The sequence below is a fragment of the Pristiophorus japonicus genome, chromosome 1, assembly GCF_044704955.1.
Source record: "Pristiophorus japonicus isolate sPriJap1 chromosome 1, sPriJap1.hap1, whole genome shotgun sequence".
Lineage (NCBI taxonomy): Eukaryota > Metazoa > Chordata > Chondrichthyes > Pristiophoridae > Pristiophorus > Pristiophorus japonicus.
This window is the reverse complement of record NC_091977.1, coordinates 517,826,428-517,845,662: the sequence shown is the minus strand read 5'-3', so window position 1 is coordinate 517,845,662 and position 19,235 is coordinate 517,826,428. Positions and strand designations below refer to the sequence as shown.

General features: G+C 46.2%; 1 protein-coding gene across 2 annotated transcripts in view; it reads right to left on the bottom strand.

Moving 5' to 3' along the window:
• Positions 1–19,235, bottom strand: part of rab31 (RAB31, member RAS oncogene family) — a 180,145-nt gene that overhangs the window by 105,731 nt on the left and 55,179 nt on the right. Inside the window, exon 4 of one of the 2 annotated variants that reach the window (XM_070896138.1) lies at positions 2,271–2,342. The exons of the other annotated variant lie outside the window; for it this stretch is intronic. Within the exon in view, the coding sequence (XP_070752239.1) occupies positions 2,271–2,342 (72 nt within the window). The remainder of the gene's footprint in view (positions 1–2,270; positions 2,343–19,235) is intronic. 2 annotated transcript variants of the gene reach the window in all.

The following is a 19,235-nucleotide window of genomic DNA, read 5'->3' as shown; positions in this document are numbered from 1 at the left end:
AGTAATCGTGACCATCTTCAAGAAAGGCGACAAGTTCGATTGTGGTAACTACAGAATAATTTCCCTGCTGTCTGCCACAGGGAAAGTCATCGCAAGAATCCTCCTCAATCGCCTTCTCCCTGTGGCTGAAGAACTCTTCCCAGAGTCGCAATATGGATTCCACCCACTATGGGGCACAATGGACATAATATCCACTGCGCAACAAATCCAAGAGAAATGCAGGGAACAGCACCAACCTCTGTACATGGCCGCCTTCGACCTCACAAAAGCCTTCGACACTGTCAACCGTGAGGGTTTATGGAGCGTCCTCCTCAAATTCGGCTGCCCCCAAAAGTTTGTCACCGTCTGCTTCATGACGACATGCAAGCCGTGATCCTTACCAACGGATCCACCACAGACCCAATTCACGTTTGGACCGGGGTCAAGCAAGGCTGCGTCATTGCACCAATGCACTTCTTGATCTTCCTTGCTGCAATGATCCATCTCAACCCAATAAGCTCCCCGCTGGAGTGGAGCTAATCTACAGAACGGAAAGCAGTACAACCTCTGCCACCTCCAGGCCAGATCCAAGGTTGTCCCATCTTCTGTCATTGAATTACAGTACACAGACGAAACCTGCGTCTGCGCACACTCGGAGGCCAAACTCCAGCCATCATCAACACCTTCACCGAAGTGTATGAAAGTATGGGCCTTACATTAAACATCCGTAAGACAAAGGTCCTCTATCAACCTGCCCCCGCCATGCAGCACTGCTCCCCGATTATCAAAATCCACGACGAGGCCTTGGACAACGTGGACCATTTTCCATACCTTGGGAGCCTACTGTCAACAAGGGCAGACTTCGACAACGAGGTCCAACACCACTTTCAGTGTGCCAGCACAGCCTTCGGTCACCTGAGGAAGAGATTGCTTGAAGACCAGGACCTCAAACCCGGCACCAAGCTCATGGTCTACAGAGCAATGGTGATACCCGCCTTCCTATATGGCTCAGAGACATGGACTATGTACAGCAGGCACCTCAAAACACTGGAGAAGTACCACTAAACGCTGCCTCCATAAGATCCTGCAAACCCATTGGTAGGATAGGCGCGCCAACGTCAGTGTCCTCGTTCAGGCCAACATCCCCAGCATCGAAGCACTGACCACGCTCGATCAGCTCCGCTGGACGGGGCACATTGTCTGCATGTCCGACACGAGACTCCCAAAACAAGAGCTCTACTCGGAGCTCCGACCCGGCAAGCGAGCCCAGGTGGGCAGAAGAAATGTTTCAAGGACACCCTCAAAGCCTCCTTGAAAAAGTGCAACATCCCCATCCACACCTGGGAATCCCTGGCCCAAGACCGCCCAAAGTGGAGGAAAAGCATCCGGGAAGGCGCCGAACATCTCGAGTCTCTTCGCCGGGAGCAAGCTGGAGACAAGCGTCAACAGCGGAAGGAACGCGCGGCAACCCAGGCCCCCCACCCACCCGTTCCTTCAACCACTGTCTGCCCCACCTGTGACAGAGACTGTAGGTCCCGCATTGGTCTCATCAGTCACCTGAGGACTCAGCTTTAGTGTGCTAGTAAGTCATCCTCGACTCCAAGGGACTGCCTAAGAAGATGTAATTGCAGTAAGACTTCCTTACTCTTATACTCTAATCACTTTGTAACAAAAGCGGCTTCTGATATGTTCTTCAATTGAGCGCTAGTTATAACAATCTTGCAAAAAGCGCACACAGTAAAATTATGCTTTTCTATACATCTGCTATAAAATGGGAGAAAATTGTAACCCTAATTGAACATGCTCTTTAATAATAACTCAGACGTAACATAATAGGATACTGAGTGGTTGTTTCCACTGGCTTGAGAGTCTGGAACTAGCGGGGGGGGGTTAGTCTCTGGATAAGGGGTCAGCCATTTAAGACTGAGATGAGGAGGACTTTCTTCACTCAGAGGGTTGTGAATCTTTGGAATTCTCTGCCCCAAAGGACTGTGGATGATGAGTCATTGAGCGATAAACCTTTGGAGTCTCGGGGAATGAAAGGGATATGGAGATCGGGCAGGATAGTGGAGTTGAGGTCGAAGATCAGCCATGATCTCATTGAATAGCAGAGCAGGCTCGAAGGGCCTACTCCTGCTCCTAATTCTTATGTTCTTATTTGTGGGCTTCCGTTTCATGAAAGCTCAGCTATAAGCGATGTGATATTCCAGATGCAATTCCTACCGTGTGTAGATTGACATTCTCCAGAACTGAAACCGGCTTTAAAGAGCTGGACTTTACAGCGTGTTTACCTCATTTGTGATGTCGTAAACTATAACGGCTGCGGCGGATCCTCGGTAATACATTGGAGCCAACGAGTGGAACTAGTGGGAAGAGAAGACAAAACTAATCAAGCAAACTTCAAGTGTGCATTTCCAAAATGAATACACGGTTATTTTATAGCAGTGACCCTTGGGCTAGCTAGTTTGTATGCTCACCATTTATACCACAGAAAAATCACATTCTGAACTTTTAACATGTATTTTATTTGTTTTTTTTCTTCACTTACTGACAAAGTTATGCATCAGCTGAGCTACACCAGTTTCAGTGTTCCACACATTCTTCCTTCAGCATATAGGTGATCACGTATTGCACTTACGGTGTTACATGTTGTGTTGGCAAGAGCTAATTGACAGATCAAAAATGGTTAAAAGATTAAAAAGAAAGTTTGGAATTCTCTAAGGAACTCTTTCGAAATTGTCAGTATTAATAATGAATTAGCACAGTCACAGAAGGACAGTGGAAATGAGGCTGACATATATATATATATGTGTATATATGTATATATGGAATAAAATTACAACTAAATGTAAGTCTGCGATATTTTTTATTTTTGATCCCAGTTTTCCCATTTGGTGTTTTACTTCACTCTGTTGGGGGAAGAGGTAAAGGGTTAAAAAAAAACTGTGGGGGTAAATTTTCCAATTGCACTTCCAATCAGGTGTTGGTTGAGCAACGTGCTATTGGCACCCATCCAACCATTAATGTGCTGACGTCAGCGGATTTTCCAGAGTCAGTTTAATTTACATAATTTAAAAGGAAAGAACAAATTTGCATTTACATAGCGCCGTCGACGACCTCAGGACCTCAGCCAATGAGGTTCTTTCGAAGTGCAGTCACTGTTGTAATGTAGGAATGGGCGAGATCCTGGCCCACACTGGGTCTGGCGTTAGAAGTTCACCAAATGGAGGTAGGAAATCACATGTAAGCAACACTTAAAGGTATGCTTAAAAGACGTGATAGCTGTATATGGGGATAACAATGCTGGGAGCTTTTACCAAGACTGCTAATATTTTTCAGGTATATTTCTTTCAGCCTTTACAAAAGGCTATTAAGGTAACAGACATCTGGTAAATCCCAATGGCACAATAAACTGGAGGCAGGAAGCTGACTGATGGAGCAGAGCAACCGAAAACCCCGTGTTTGGTGGCTGGCAAACTTGAGGTGGGACGGAATGAGGTGGTAGTGGGAAGAGTGACCCTGCTTGCCACTGTGCCATTTGTTCTGAGTTCAAGTCCCACTCCAGAGACTTGAGCACAAAAATCCAGGCCGACACTCCAGGGCAGTGCTGAGGGAATGCTGCTCTGTCGGAGATGCCGTCTTTTAGATGAGACATTAAACCGAGACATTTGACCAATAAGGGAATTAAGGGTTACGAGGAGAGGGCGGGTAAGTGGAGCTGAGTCCACGGCCAGATCAGCCATGATCTTATTGAATGGCGGAGCAGGCTCGAGGGGCTAGATGGCCTACTCCTGTTCCTAATTCTTATGTTCTTATGAGGCCCTGTCTGTTTTCTCAGATGGATGTAAAAGATCCCATGTCATTATTTCGAAGAACAGCAGAGGAGTTATCTCCGGTGTCCTCGCCAATATTTAACCCTCAACATACCAAAAACAGATCACCCGGTCATTACCAGATTGCTGTTTGTGGGAGCTTGCTCTGTGCAAATTGGCTGCCACGTTTCCTACATTACAACAGTGACAAAACTTCACAAGTACTTCATTGGCTGTAAAGCAGTTTGGGACGTCCAGCCGTCGTGAAAGGCGCTATACAAATGCAAGTCTTTTTCCAGGGCACCCTCTCCATAAGACAGCATTTAAGAATGTCTGGAAGAAACAGACAGAGCGAACTTGAGGGGCAGCTGATCATTGCTGCCACTGGGAGTGCCGGTCCCATAATCCGTATTAGTTTCAGGTGTTTGTGCAAAGAATGGCATCAACTGTCTGCTCAGCTGGAGCCTGCGTAACCCGGTCATGGATATTATCACTAAAGGTGCATCGCCACTTGTAAATGTGAGTAGGAAAGTACCAGCATGTGGGAGCAGTTCATCTCTGATGCAGTCAGACCAATCTGACATCAGTTACCTAACCAACGCATACACAGATGACAACCTGGGCAATATTACACATATCACTCTTGGCTGTTTCAAATGAGCCTCCGACATTAAAAAAAAACTGAATGTGGTCATCGCTATCACAGCCACAGACGGAACTGTCTGGGCAAATGATCTTGACCACAGATCGTCATGTAGTAACCGGCACAGCTCCCCTGCTGGTGCTTTGGTGAAGCGCACTCTTCTTCACACACAGCTCCTCGCTGAAAGCTTCATACGATCAATGTGGCCTGTACATTCTCTAGGGGAGTGGGGGGATGGGAGGAGATGGCGGAGCAGTGTTAATATCTTGTAGGACATGTGCTGCCTCACATTCCTTACATCCTGCACTGCTAATAAAATGATGAGGGGCCTAGATAGAGTGGTTAGGAAGGACCTACTTCTCTTCTCAGAGGGGTCAATAACCAGGGGGCATAGATTTAAAGTAATTGGTAGAAGGATCAAAGGGGAGTTGAGGAGAAATGTTTTCAGCCAGAGGGTGGTGGGGGTCTGAAACTCTCTGCCTGAAAGGGTGGTAGAGGCAGAAACCCACAGTGCATTTAAAAAAGTACTTGGATGTGCACTTGAAGTGCTGTAACCTACGGGGCTACGGACCAAGAGCTGGAAAGTGGGATTAGGCTGGATAGGGTAGATGCAGAGAGGATGTTTCCCCTCGTGGGGGAATCTAGAACTCGGGAGCATAGTTTCAGAATAAGGGGTCGCCCATTTAAAACGGAAATGAAGAGGAATTTCTTCTCTCAGAGAGTCGTGAATCTTTGGAATTCTCCACCTCAGACAGCTGTGGAGGCTGGGTCATTGAATGTATTTAAGGTGGAATTAGACAGATTTTTGAATGATAAGGGAGTCAAGGGTTATGGGGAGCGGGCAGGGAAGTGGAGTTGAGGCCAGGATCAGATCAGCCATGATCTTATTGAAGGGTGGAGCAGGCTCGAGGGGCCAAATGGCCTATTCTTGCTCTTATTCCTTATGTCCTTATGTATAAGCTCTTTTTCAGCTGGCACAGACATGATGGGCCAAATGGCCTCCTTCTGTGCCGTAAACTGCTATGATTCTATAATCCCACTTCTTCATTGAACTTGCAAACAAGGGAATGCACATCGGGATTCCCATACCTGGTACTCAGAACCACCTACTGTTGATGGGGTTAAAAACATGCTCAGGCTGTGGTTAGGGATGGAAAGAGATAGTTTAGCACAATCTAAGTGCAAGGCAAAGAAAAAAGCTTTCGGAACAGTTCGGTAACTCCAGCGATGTCTTTTCATGCTGCAGGCTCCAAAGTTCTGCCAATCTTGGCTGATGCTACCAACAGGTACTCTTCAATTTTAAACATAATTTAAGCCTACCAACTTACCCACTGCTACGCTGAGAATGTAACTTCCAGGATTTCAGCCCACTCGCTCCATTTACAGGGTGATCGCGGGAAGGCCCCAGGACAGGCCACGGGGTGAAAAGTCAGCAGAAAGGGATTCTACCCCAGAATCCCATGACTGAAGATGTCTTTGCACCAAATTAGCGCCACGGAAGCACCGGCAGAAACCAATGATCTTGGGGCCATTAACTTTGACTGGTGGCAACAGTGTTCTACTCCCAGCTTTCTGCTCTGAAATCTTCTGAATGGACGATAGAGATGCAGTTTGCTGGGTATATCCCGGCTAGAGAGCCTAGAACCAGGGGGCATAGTCTCAGGATAAGGGGTCGGCCATTTAAGGCAGAGCTGAGGAATTTCTTCACTCAGAGGGTTGTGAATCTTTGGAATCCTCAACCCATAGGCCTGTGGGTGCTGAGTTGTTGAGTATATTCATCATTGAAACACCTGTGAACTTTTTGATGTGGAAGCAAGTCAGCCTCGATTCAAGGGACTGCCTATGATGATGATTCAAGGCCGAGATAAATAGATTTTTGGACTCGAAGGGAATCAAGGGATATGGAGATCGAGCGGGAATGCGGACTTGAGTTTGAAGAGCAGCTGTGATCTTATTCAATGGCAGAGCAGGCTCGAGAAGCCGTTTGGCCGACTCCTGCTCCTATTTCTTATGTTCTTTCCGCACCTCTCAGCAAGTTATATAACAAAAAACTCTTCAAATGGCTGAAGTCCTGGTGCAGCAAGTCCAGCCAGGTGAAGTCCCAGACACTGAGCACAGAAAGAGCAATTAACGTAAGGCTACTGAGAAAAATCACCCATTTCCCCCTTGAACATTTAAATTCGTTTTTTACTGCCTTAGCCCTATGGCTCACCCATTTAAAAATCAGGCCAAAATTCAAACTGCTTTAGGGTTGTTTTTGGCAGAGAATCAGCTAGCTTCTAATGTCAGAAAATCTACCATGTTATCAAGGACCTCCAATCTGATGTTACTGAGACATGACTTTCCATGACTTCTGATAAAAAAAAACAGAACTCATAATCGCCACAAGATGTATGTGAATGCTTTGCTGTTGCACATGTTAGATCGACTTACAGGTATAAGGCTTGCAAACTATTCGCAATTGATCACAGTCGATTTGAAGTTGACAGTGTTCTGGTTTCCATTAAGCGCATACACAATCTTACAGCTCAGGGACTGACACTCTTCGAAGACCGTGCTTCATATGATTCCAATCACATGAAACAGCTTGCAGGTTTACAGTACCATTAAAAGTAAATAGTAAAATGTTCACAGGGTAAAAATAAACTCGTAGATCTAGATACCGTTAAAAGTGGTATATTAAACCTTGTGGACTTGATTGCCATTTTATTTTGTTTTTAAAGTACTATGCGGATTCAAAATTGTTCTTTATCATTTGGCTTCTGTGTTTTAATAAATTCAACCCAATAATTTTCGCCTATACACTTTGGCCTCTTTTCCTGTTGTTCACCTGTTGGAAAGATAGAAAATATGAGGGACTGAGTGTAACGTATCCAAGTTTGTTGATCACACAAAGTAAGGTAGGAAAGTAAGCTGTAAGGACGACGCAAAGAGTCTGAAGAGAGATATAGACTGCGTGGCCAAGAACATAGGAAATGGAATATAGGGCTCAATTTTCCACAGATATCTGCATCGTTTTTCTGACGCACGACACTTTTTTTGGCCTAAATTAAAATATCCAAGATTGCCAAAAGATTGTGTGCCAGCGTAATTCAGTTGGTTACGATTTTTTTAGGTTCGTTTTTTTTTTCCGTCATAGGGGCGTAACCTGATGTCTGCGCCAGTTTTTCACATTTATGCAAGTTTCACCAACTTACATTTTTCCTAGGACTGAGTATGTGACCACTCCCAAAAAGTTGAACTGAAGGGATGAGAACCAGCAGCATGACAAGAAGCCTGGCGGGGGTGGGGGGCGAGCCAAACTGAAAGCATAAGACCCCTTACACTATGCAGCAGCATCAAAAGAAGCCCAGGGGGTGTTTGCCGTGCCCGTGTATCCGGGCGAGGGACCGATTCTGCCGGCCGACCTTCGACCCCGGTGAGGAAATATTCGGTCGCTGGTGTGGAGGTACTTTGAAAAAAATCTAAAATTAAAGAATTGCATTCGACTTCGTTGACCCAAATGTCCTCATTTGAATGCCTAGCTTCCCGTACTAAGCAAACCAACTGCGCATGCGCAGAGCTGGGTGTGGTCCACACTCGGGCGTCGACCTTGGGGGGAGAGAGAGAACAAAGAAGCATCTCCTGCTGTTTTGAGTTTCTTGCAAAGCTACAATTTAATCACAGGGTCAATACTGACAATGCCATACCTCATGCAAGCCTTCTGCATGATGGTGTTGCAGAGGAGACGATTGATTAGACATCATCGCATGAGGTACCTCAGAGCACGTAGGATGATGGGCAGGAGGCCTTACCCACGTTGGGTATATCGAGACAGGCATTCGTACATGCACCTGAGTGATGCACACTGTGAGAAGGTTGCATTTCCACAAAAAAGTTGCAACTGAGTTCGGTGAGTTAGTAAAAGCAACCTAGGGGTGTCAGGACTGCTTTGTCAGTTGAAATGAAGGTTACAGCTGCACTTTCATTCTATGCATCTGGATCATTCCAGGCCACAACTGGGGATGTGTGCATCATCTATCAACATGCAACACATTTCTGCATTCGGCAGGTAACTGCTGCATTATATGCCTGGAGGAATGACTACATAAAGTTCCCCATGACCGCAAAGGCAATGCGTGAAAGGGTTGTGGGCTTCTCCAAGATTGCTGGCTTCCCAAAGGCACAGGGCTGCATTGATTGTACCCACATTGCCTTGCGAGCACCTCTGGAGGATTCTGAGATGTATAGGAACAGAAAAGGCTTCCACTCCGTTAATGTGCAGCTCGTGTGTGATGACATGCATCACATCATGTCAGTTGATGCAAGATACCCTGGGAGCACCTATGATGCGTTCATCTTTCATGAAAGCACTATATCTGTCATGTTTCAGCAGCAGCCAGAAGGGCAGAACTGGCTACTGGGAGATAAAGGGTACAGCCTCGCCACCTGGCTCATTACGCCCCTATGTCGGATGGAAGCTGACCGGGAATACAACATGTCGCACATTGTGATGCGTAGCATAATAGAGAGGACCATTGGCATCTTGAAACAGCATTACCGATGCCTGGACCATTCCGGAGACTACTTTCAATATTCCCCTGAGATTGTCGGTCAGTTCACTGTTGTGTGCTGCATGCTGCATAACTTAGCCATCATGAGGCAGTAGCAATTGGTAATAGAAGACCCACCTGAGGTGAGAGTGGCTGATGATGAGTAGGAAGATGCAGATGACAAGGAGGAGGAGGAGGACGACGAGGAAGCCATGCAACTACCTGAACCCGGAGCACGATGGCGGAGGAGGGAGGGCCGTCATGATCCTTTAACGACTGCTCGAGCCTTGCGCCAGTAGCTCATCCGTGAGCACTTTGCTGTCTGTTTGGACCCGTTCCATTAACACAACACAACACAACATTATGGAACAAATAATGGAAATGATTCTTCTTTACTTCAAAAAGTTGTATTACTAATGGAACAAATAATGGAAATGATTCAGTTATAATTTAAAATATATTTTATTCAAAAGTTTAACAAACACTTTTTGTATTTAACTTTAATAAAAATATTCTTGTATCAAACTTCAAAGTTTTCAGTTCAGATCGCTTACAAACTTTTAAACTTGTAAATTTACATAACTTACAAAAAACTTTTAATTTAAGAACAGTTACAACAACAGCAAAGAAAGGCTGCACCCATCTCTCCATCTCTCCTCCACCTTGTTCTAAGACTGTGCTTGGTCTTGGTGACTCCACCTCTGCCCGCAGGCCGTGGCGCAGAGTTTCTCGGGTTGGTACCAAGCTTATTCTTTCAAACATCTCAGGTAATACGCACTTCTTAATGGTAGGGGGCGGGGATGGGGGGCAGCTGGTAATGTGGAAGGCTCGGCTTGGGCCTCTTCCGAAGCTGGTCTGGGGTTTGAAGTGAGAGTGCCAGTTGGTTCTGACAATGGGCACGGGGTCTGGGCATGTTCCCTTATTGCAGCAGCTAACTCCAACATTCCCTCCCTCAAAAAGGCAGTAATCTCAGGATTGCTACCAGTGCCACGTGCTAGTCAGAGTAGGAATTGCAGGATAGTTCAGATGAATACGTGGCTTGAGGAATGGTGCAAGGAGGGGGGATTCAAATTCCTGGGGTATTGGAACCGGTTCTGGGGGAGGTGGGACCAGTACAAACTGGACGTTCTGCACCTGGGCAGGATCAGAACCTATGTCCTAGACGGAGTGTTTGCTAGTGTTGTTGGGGAGAGGTTAAACTAATATTGCAGGGGGATGGGAACCTATGCAGGGAGGCAGAGGGAAGTAAAAAGGACAGAAGCAAAAGGTAGGAAGGAGAAAAGCAAGAGTGGAGGGCAGAGAAATCAAGGGCAAAAATCAAAAAGGGCCACATTACAATATAATTCTAAAAGGACAAAGAGTGTTAAAAAAGCAAGCCTGAAGGCTCTGAGTCTCAATGCGAGGAGCATTCATAATAAGGTGGATGAATTAACTGCGCAGATAGCTGTTAACGGTTATGATGTAATTGGGATTACGGAGACATGGCTCTAGAGTAACCAAGGCTGGAACTCAACATCCAGGGATATTCAATATTCAGGAAGGATAGACAGAAAGGAAAAGGAGGTGGGGTAGCGATAATGGTTAAAGAGGAGGTTAACGCAATAGGAAGGAGGGACATTCGCTTGGATGATATGGAATCTATATGAGTAGAACTGCGAAACACCAAAGGGCACAAAACGTTAGTGGGAGTTGTGTACAGCCCACCAAACAGTAGTAGGGAGGTTGGGGATGGCTTCGAATAGGAAATTAGGGACACGTGCAATAAGGGTAAAGCAGTTGCCATGGGTGCCTTTAGCCTACAATTCATTGGGCTAACCAAACTGGTAGCAATACTGTGGAGGAGGATTTCCTGCAGTGTATAGGGGATGGTTTTCTAGATCAATATGTCGAGGAACCAACTAGGGAGCAGGCCATCCTAGACTGGGTCTTGTGTAACGAGAGAGGATTAATTAGCAATCTGGTCGTGCATGGCCCCTTGGGGAAGAGTGACCATAATATGGTAGAATTCTTCATTAAGATGGAGAGCGACATAGTTAATTCAGAGACTAGGTTCCTGAACTTAAAGAAAGGAAACTTCGATGGTATGAGACGTGATTTGGCTAGGATAGACTGGCAAATGATACTTAAAGGGTTGACGGTGGATAGGCAATGGCAAACATTTAAAGATCACATGGATGAATTACAACTATTGTAATCCCTGTCTGGAGTAAAAATAAAACAGGAAAGGTGGCTCAACTGTGGCTAACAAGGGAAATTAGGGATAGTGTTAATTCTAAGGAAGAGGCATATTAATTGGCCAGAAAAGGCAGAAAACCTGAGGACTGGGAGAAATTTAGAATTCAGCAGAGCAGGACTAAGGGTTTAATTAGGAGGGGGGAAATAAGAGTATGAGAGTAAGCTTGCAGGGAACATAAAAACTGACTGCAAAAGCTTTTATAGATATGTGAAGACAAAAAGATTAGTGAAGACTAATGTAGGTCTCTTGCAGTCAGAATCAGGTGAATTTATAATGGGGAACAAGGAAATGGCAGACCAATTGAACAAATACTTTGGTTCTGCCTTCACTAAGGAAGACACAAATAAGCTTCCGAAAATACTAGGGGACAGAGGGTCTAGCGAGAAGGAGGAACTGAGGGAAACCCTTATTAGTCAGGAAATTGTGTTAGGGAAACTGAGGGAACTGAAGGCCGATAAATCCCCAGGACCTGATAGTCTGCATCCCAGAGTACTTAAGGAAGTGGCCCTAGAAATAGTAGATCCATTGGTGGTCATTTTCCAAAATTCCATGCACTCTGGATCAGTTCCTACGGATTGGAAGGTAGCTAATGTAACCCCACTTTTTAAAAAAGAAGGGAGTGAGAAAACAGGGAATTATAGATCAGTTAGCCTGACATCTGTAGCGGGGAAAATGCTGCAATCAATTATTAAAGATGTAATAGCAGCGTATTTGGAAAGCGGTGATAGGATCGGTCCAAGTCAGCATGGATTTATGAAAGGGAAATCATGCTTGACAAATCTTCTAGAGTTTTTTGAGGATGTAACTAGTAGAGTGAATAAGGGAGAACCAGTGGATGTGGTGTATTTGGACTTTCAAAGGCTTTTGACAAGGTCCCAAACAAGAGATTAGTGTGCAAAATTAAGGCACATAGAATTGGAGGCAATTTATTGATGTGGCTAGAGAACTGGCAGACAGAAAGCAAAGGGCAGGAATAAACGGGTCCTTTTCAGAATGGCAGGCAGTGACTGGTGGGGTGCCGCAAGGTTCAGTGCTGGGATCCCAGCTATTTACAATATACATTAATGATTTAGATGAAGGAATTGAATGTAATATCTCCAAGTTTGCAGATGGCACTAAGCTGGATGGCATTGTGAGCTGTGAGGAGGATGCTAAGAGGCTGCAGGGTGACTTGGACAGGTTAGGTGAGTGGGCAAATGCATGGCAGATGCAGTATAATGTGGATAAATGTGAGGTTATCCACTTTGGTGGCAAAAACAGGAAGGCAGATTATCTGAATGGTGACAGATTAGTAAAAGGGGAGGTGCAATGAGACTTGCGTGTCACGGTACATCAGTCATTGAAGGTAGGCCTGCAGATACAGCAGGCAGTAAAGAAAGCAAATGGCATGCTGGCCTTCATAGCGAAAGGATTTAAGTATAGGAGCAGGGAGGTCTTACTGCAGTTGTACAGGGTCTTGGTGAGACCACACCTTGAGTATTGTGTACAGTTTTGATCTCCTAATCTGATGAAGGACATTCTTGCTATTGAGGGAGTACAGCGAAGGTTCACCAGACTGATTCCCAGAATGGCAGGACTTACATATAAAGAATGATTGGTACGACTAGGCTTGTATTCATTGGAATTTAGAAGAATGAGAGGGGACCTCATAGAAACATGTAACATTCTGACAGGATTGAACAGGTTAGATGAAGGAAAAATGTTCCCGATGTTGAGGAAGTCCAGAACCAGGGGTCACAGTCTCAGGATAAGGGGCAAGCCATTTAGAACCGAGATGATGAGAAACTTCTTCACTCAGAGAATTATGAACCTGTGGAATGTTCTACCACAGAAAGTTGTTGTGGCCAGGTCGTTAGATATATTCAAAAGGGAGTTAGATGTGGCCCTTACGGCTAAAAGGATCAAGGGATATGGAGAAAAAGCAGGAATGGGGTACTGAAGTTGCATGATCAGCCATGATCATATTGAATGGTGGTGCAGACTCGAAGGGCCGAATGGCCTACTCCTGCACCTATTTTCTATGTTTCTATGTGCTCTGACAGTGTATCAGCTACCTGTGACATTCCTTCCCTCATGTGCACCGACATTGTTTCCGCTGCCTGAGACATTCCCTCCCTCATGTGTTCGGACATTGTTCTCATTTCTCGTGGGAGTGTTGTTACTTCTCCCAACATTCCCGATCCCTCATCACCCACCCCACAGATGGTGTCCAGGAGTGATCGGGTAAGGTCAATGCTCTCCGCACTCATTGCCATCATCTGAACCACATCTTTTAGATCCTGCACCTCAGGGGAGCGCTGTCGAGCTCTCCTTCCCCCTCCTCACCTGGGGAGCGTCGCTGCATCCCACTGGGACTTGCAGCCTCAGACGGTAGGGCTCTGGGTGTGCCTTGCTGCCTCCCACTGGAATCCCCAGCCTCGGACTATGAGAAACCATGGAATGTCCCAACACTTGTACCACTCAGGAAAGGGCCTGGCACCTCAATGGGCAGCATCTGCATCTCCTCTAGAGTGAGTACAACAGCAGGGGCTTCATCTATCATCTCACCCTCCCCCTTTAGCAAAGCCAGACTGTGGAATTTGCAGGACTTACTTCTCTCTCTCTCTCTCTCTCTCTCGAGTGTGGGCCCAGCTTGTGCAGTGGTGGTTGCTTTTCTCCAGGCAGGACACATCAAAGCAGCGACCCTGTCTTCCAAGGGTGTCAGTGGGTGCAGACTTGCTGGGCCTCCTCCTGTTCGAGTTCTTTCCCTTTTGTTGTGTGCCACCTTCCTCTGCAAAGTTGAAAATATTACTTTTTTTTTTTTAAAGAGAGGGTGTCTTTCTGCTGGGTGGGATATATACAGATGGTCACATTTACAATTGTAATTCCAGTGAATAAATTAAAATATTACTTACACTAACTACTTGACCAAGGTCCTGCCACTTTTTGCACTGGCCTCCGGACCTCGGGGTGGTCACCATTGCACAGTAATCTTCTGCAAGTTGGTTCCAGCGTTTCTTCATTTCTTTTGGTGAAACTTTTATGTGACCTCTGCTGGTGTCCACCTCATGCCATCTGGCCTCAATCACGGTAACTAGTGCCTACACTTCATCCTGTGAGACATTCTTGGTCCTTGAGCCGCTTTGCATCTTGTATTGCAGCTCCGATTTTTCCACTGAGAATGAAAGTTCTCATACACAACTGTTTTTTTTAAAAATGACCGAATGCAGACCGAGAGCTGTACTGGGCATGTGCGGAAGGGCGGGGGGGGGCATCGTTTTCTCGGCACAGACATTAGGCTCCACCCCCCGAAGCTAAAGGACAGGCTGCGCAGCGCCAATTTCAAAAAATAGAACGGGGAAACTTGCTAGTTTTTTTTTGGAGTAGCCGGGGGCAAAAAAAACGGGTGTAACTCTTGCAATATGCCAAAAAACGGCATTGGGGAAAATTGAGCCCATAATGTGGCGAAGTATAGTTATCCACTTTGGTAGGAAAAACAGAAAAGCATAATATTTTTGGAATAGTGAGAGATCGGGAAATGTTTGTAGTCAGAGGGGTGTCCCTGTACATGAATCACAGAAAGTTAACATGCAGGTACAGCAAGCAATTAGGAAAGCAAATGGTATGTTAGCTTTTGTTACAGAGGGATTAGAGTGCAAGAGTGAAGAAGTCCTACTACAATTACAGAGGGCATTGGTGAGGCCACACCTGGAGTAGTGTGTACAGTTTTGGTCTCCTTTTCTATGGAAGGTTATACTTGCCAAAGAGGGAGTGCAACAAAGGTTCACTGGACTGGTTCCTGGGATTGGGGCGGGGTGGGGGGATTGTCCGACGAGGAGAGATTGAGTAGACTAGGCCTATATTCTCCGGCGGTTAGAATAACGAGAGGTGATCTAATTGAAATGTACAAAATTATTACAGGGTTTGAGAGGGTAGATGCAGGGAGGATGTTTCCTCAAGCTGGGGAGTCTAGAAGCAGGGGTCACCGTCTCAGAATAAGGGGTCGGCCATTTAGGACTGAGGTGAGGAGAAATTTCTTCACTCAGAGGGTGGTGAATCTTTGGAATTCTCTACCCCAGAGGGCTGTGGAGGCTCAGTCTTTGAGTATATTCAAGACAGAAATCGGTAGATATTTGAATATTAAGGGAATCAAGGGATATGGAGATATCTTCTCAATTGCTGGGGAATGTCCTTGCGTTGTACTGCTGGCCATCCCGCCCACCAGCCTTCAATCTGGCCGGCTGTCAGGTGGGAAATGGGAGTAAGAAAGTTCAAATGAGGTCGTACCATTAAATTTGTTGGGACCTCCACATTCCCAGCATTTGCGGGTTCCCGGTCGCTGACAGGCACCCTTACTCCCTCCCTGTCTCCCCAGAAATATCGGGGCCAATGTTGACTCATCATTTGAATGTCTTATGCCAGGTTTTGATATAAAGGCTCTGACCTGCTTAGTTTAAATGGGTTGACAGCTTCCTGTACAATTGCAAAAGACGATTTCACCCCAACTGAAATTTACTATCGGACGCTTCAGAGGAATACAATTTAGTTGTTTATGGAAAGCACTCTGGAGGAAGAAACTGTTGTGTATGGAGAAAGAGTCAGACTGAACACTGTGAGCTCAAAGTAAAGTGTGACCGTAGTCTTTTAATGCAGGTCTCCAGAGTGCTTCTCCAACCTGTGAAGCCTTCTTAAATACCTGTGCTCCCAAGGGATTATGGGATCCCTTGGCACTCTGGGGAATGAGCCGGGTTGTACAGAGTAAATACAAGTTCACATATATAACAACATTCCCCCCCAAAGCCAATAGTGTAACTATTTACAATGTGAGTCGATCTGGGGCCCTTCTTGCCCTGGTTGATCATCTCGGTGTGAAAGCTGGTGTTGTTGAATCATTTGTTGGGCCCTCGCTGGACTGCTGTGCAGCTGGCCTTGCTGGGCTGCCTGGCGTGTTCGGCCCTGCAGGGCTGCTGTGGATGATGGGTTCTGCTTCGTGGTCAACCGTGGTGTCGGTTACCACTGGTGTATGTGTTGGGGGATCAAAAAGGTAGGGTCCAAGGTGGGTTGCTCAGGGTAGTCCGTGAATTTGAGTTTGATTTGGTCCAAGTGTTTCCGGTGAATGAGTCCATTTGAAAGTTTGACCCGAAACACCCTGCTCCCCTCTTTGGCCACAAGAGTGCCGGGAAGCCGCTTGGGACCTTGTCCATAATTTAATACAAATACAGGATCATTGATTTCAAGTTCGCGTAACACATTTGCGCTATCATGGTATGCACTTTGTTGAAGCCGCCTGCTCTCTACCTGTTCATGTAGATCAGGATGAACTAATGACAGCCTTGTCCTAAGTGCTCTTTTCATGAGAAGTTCAGCAGGTGGGATCCCAGTGAGTGAGTGTGGTCTCGTGCGGTAGCTAAGCAGGACTCGGGATAGGCGAGTCTGCAGTGAGCCTTCAGTTACCCTCTTCAAGCCTTGCTTGATGGTTTGCACTGCTCTCTCTGCCTGACCATTGGACGCTGGTTCAAATGGAGCACATGTAACATGTTTGATCCCGTTACGGGTCATGAATTCTTTGAACTCAGCACTGGTAAAACATGGCCCATTGTTGCTCACCAGGACATCGGGTAAGCTATGTGTGGCAAATATGGCCCGCAGGCTTTCAGTGGTGGCAGCGGACGTGCTAGCCGACATTATCTTCTATAACAGTGACTAAACTTTAACATTGTTGATGCCAATTTAAGTGTATCTAAGGGTTAAGTCATGGCAGGAGAGCTCGGTCGGGTGTTATGCTCCTCCTGTACCATGTGGGAACTCAGAGACGACTCCAGTGTTCCTGACGACTATGTGTGCAGGAAGTGTATCCACCTCCAGCTCCTAACGGTCCGTGTTGCGGAGTTGGAGCTGAGGGTGGATTCACTCTGGAGCACCCACGATGCTGAGAATGACGTGAGTATCACGTGTAGCGAGTTGGTCGTACCGCAGGGAAAGGGTCCACAGCCAGATAGGGAATGGAAGACCAACAGGAAGAGCAGTGCAAGGAAGGTAGTGCAGTAGTCCCCTGTGGTCATCCCCTTGCAAAACAGATACACTGCTTTGGGTACTGTTGAGGGGGATGACTCATCAGGGGAGGGCAGCAGCAGCCAAGTTCATGGCACCGTGGCTGGCTCTGTTGCATAGGAGGGCAAGAAAAAGAGTGGGAGAGCGATAGTGATAGGGGATTCAATTGTAAGGGGAATAGATAGGCGTTTCTGTGGCCGCAACTGAGACTCCAGGATGGTATGTTGCCTCCCTGGTGCAAGGGTCAAGGATGTCTGGGAGTGGGTGCAGGACATTCTAAAAAGGGAGGGAGATCAGCCAGTTGTCGTGGTGCACATTGGTACCAACGACATAGGTAAAAAAAGGGATGAGGTCCTACGAAACAAATTTAAGGAGCTAGGAGCTAAATTAAAAAGTAGGACCTCAAAAGTAGTAATCTCGGGATTGCTACCAGTGCCACGTGATAGTCAGAGTAGGAATCGCAGGATAGCGCAGATGAATACGTGGCTTGAGAAGTGGTGCAGCAGGGAGGGATTCAAATTCCTGGGGCATTGGAACCGGTTCTGGGGGAGGTGGGACCAGTACAAACCGGACGGTCTGCACCTGGGCAGGACCGGAACCAATGTCCTAGGGGGAGTGTTTGCTAGTGCTGTTGGGGAGGAGTTAAACTAATATGGCAGGGGGATGGGAACCAATGCAGGGAGACAGAGGGAAACAAAAAGGAGGCAAAAGCAAAAGACAGAAAGGAGATGAGGAAAAGTGGAGGGCAGGAGAAACCCAAGGCAAAGAACAAAAAGGGCCATTGTACAGCAAAATTCTAAAAGGACAAAGGGTGTTAAAAAAACAAGCCTGAAGGTTTTGTGTCTTAATGCAAGGAGTATCCGCAATAAGGTGGATGAATTAACTGTGCAAATAGATGTTAACAAATATGATGTGATTGGGATTACGGAGACGTGGCTCCAGGATGATCAGGGCTGGGAACTCAACATCCAGGGGTATTCAACATTCAGGAAAGATAGAATAAAAGGAAAAGGAGGTGGGGTAGCATTGCTGGTTAAGGAGGAAATTAAGGCAATAGTTCGGAAGGACATTAGCTTGGATGATGTGGAATCTATATGGGTAGAGCTGCAGAACACCAAAGGGCAAAAAACGTTAGTGGGAGTTGTGTACAGACCTCCAAACAGTAGTAGTGATGTTGGGGAGGGCATCAAACATGAAATTAGGGGTGCGTGCAATAAAGGTGCAGCAGTTATAATGGGTGACTTTAATATGCACATAGATTGGGCTAACCAAACTGGAAGCAATACGGTGGAGGAGGATTTCCTGGAGTGCATAAGGGATGGTTTTGTAGACCAATATGTCGAGGAACCAACTAGGGGGAAGGCCATCTTAGACTGGGTGTTGTGTAATGAGAGAGGATTAATTAGCACTCTCGTTGTGCGAGGCCCCTTGGGGAAGAGTGACCATAATATGGTGGAATTCTGCATTAGGATGGAGAATGAAACAGTTAATTCAGAGACCATGGTCCAGAACTTAAAGAAGGGTAACTTTGAAGGTATGAGACGTGAATTGGCTAGGATAGATTGGCGAAGGATACTGAAGGGGTTGACTGTGGATGGGCAATGGCAGACATTTAGAGACCGCATGGATGAACTACAACAATTGTACATTCCTGTCTGGCGTAAAAATAAAAAAGGGAAGGTGGCTCAACCATGGCTATCAAGGGAAATCAGGGACAGTATTAAAGCCAAGGAAGTGGCATACAAATTGGCCAGAAATAGCAGCGAACCCGGGGGCTGGGAGAAATTTAGAACTCAGCAGAGGAGGACAAAGGGTTTGATTAGGGCAGGGAAAATGGAGTACGAGAAGAAGCTTGCAGGGAACATTAAGACGGATTGCAAAAGTTTCTATAGATATGTAAAGAGAAAAAGGTTCGTAAAGACAAACGTAGGTCCCCTGCGGTCAGAATCAGGGGAATTCATAACGGGGAACAAAGAAATGGCGGACCAATTGAACAAGTACTT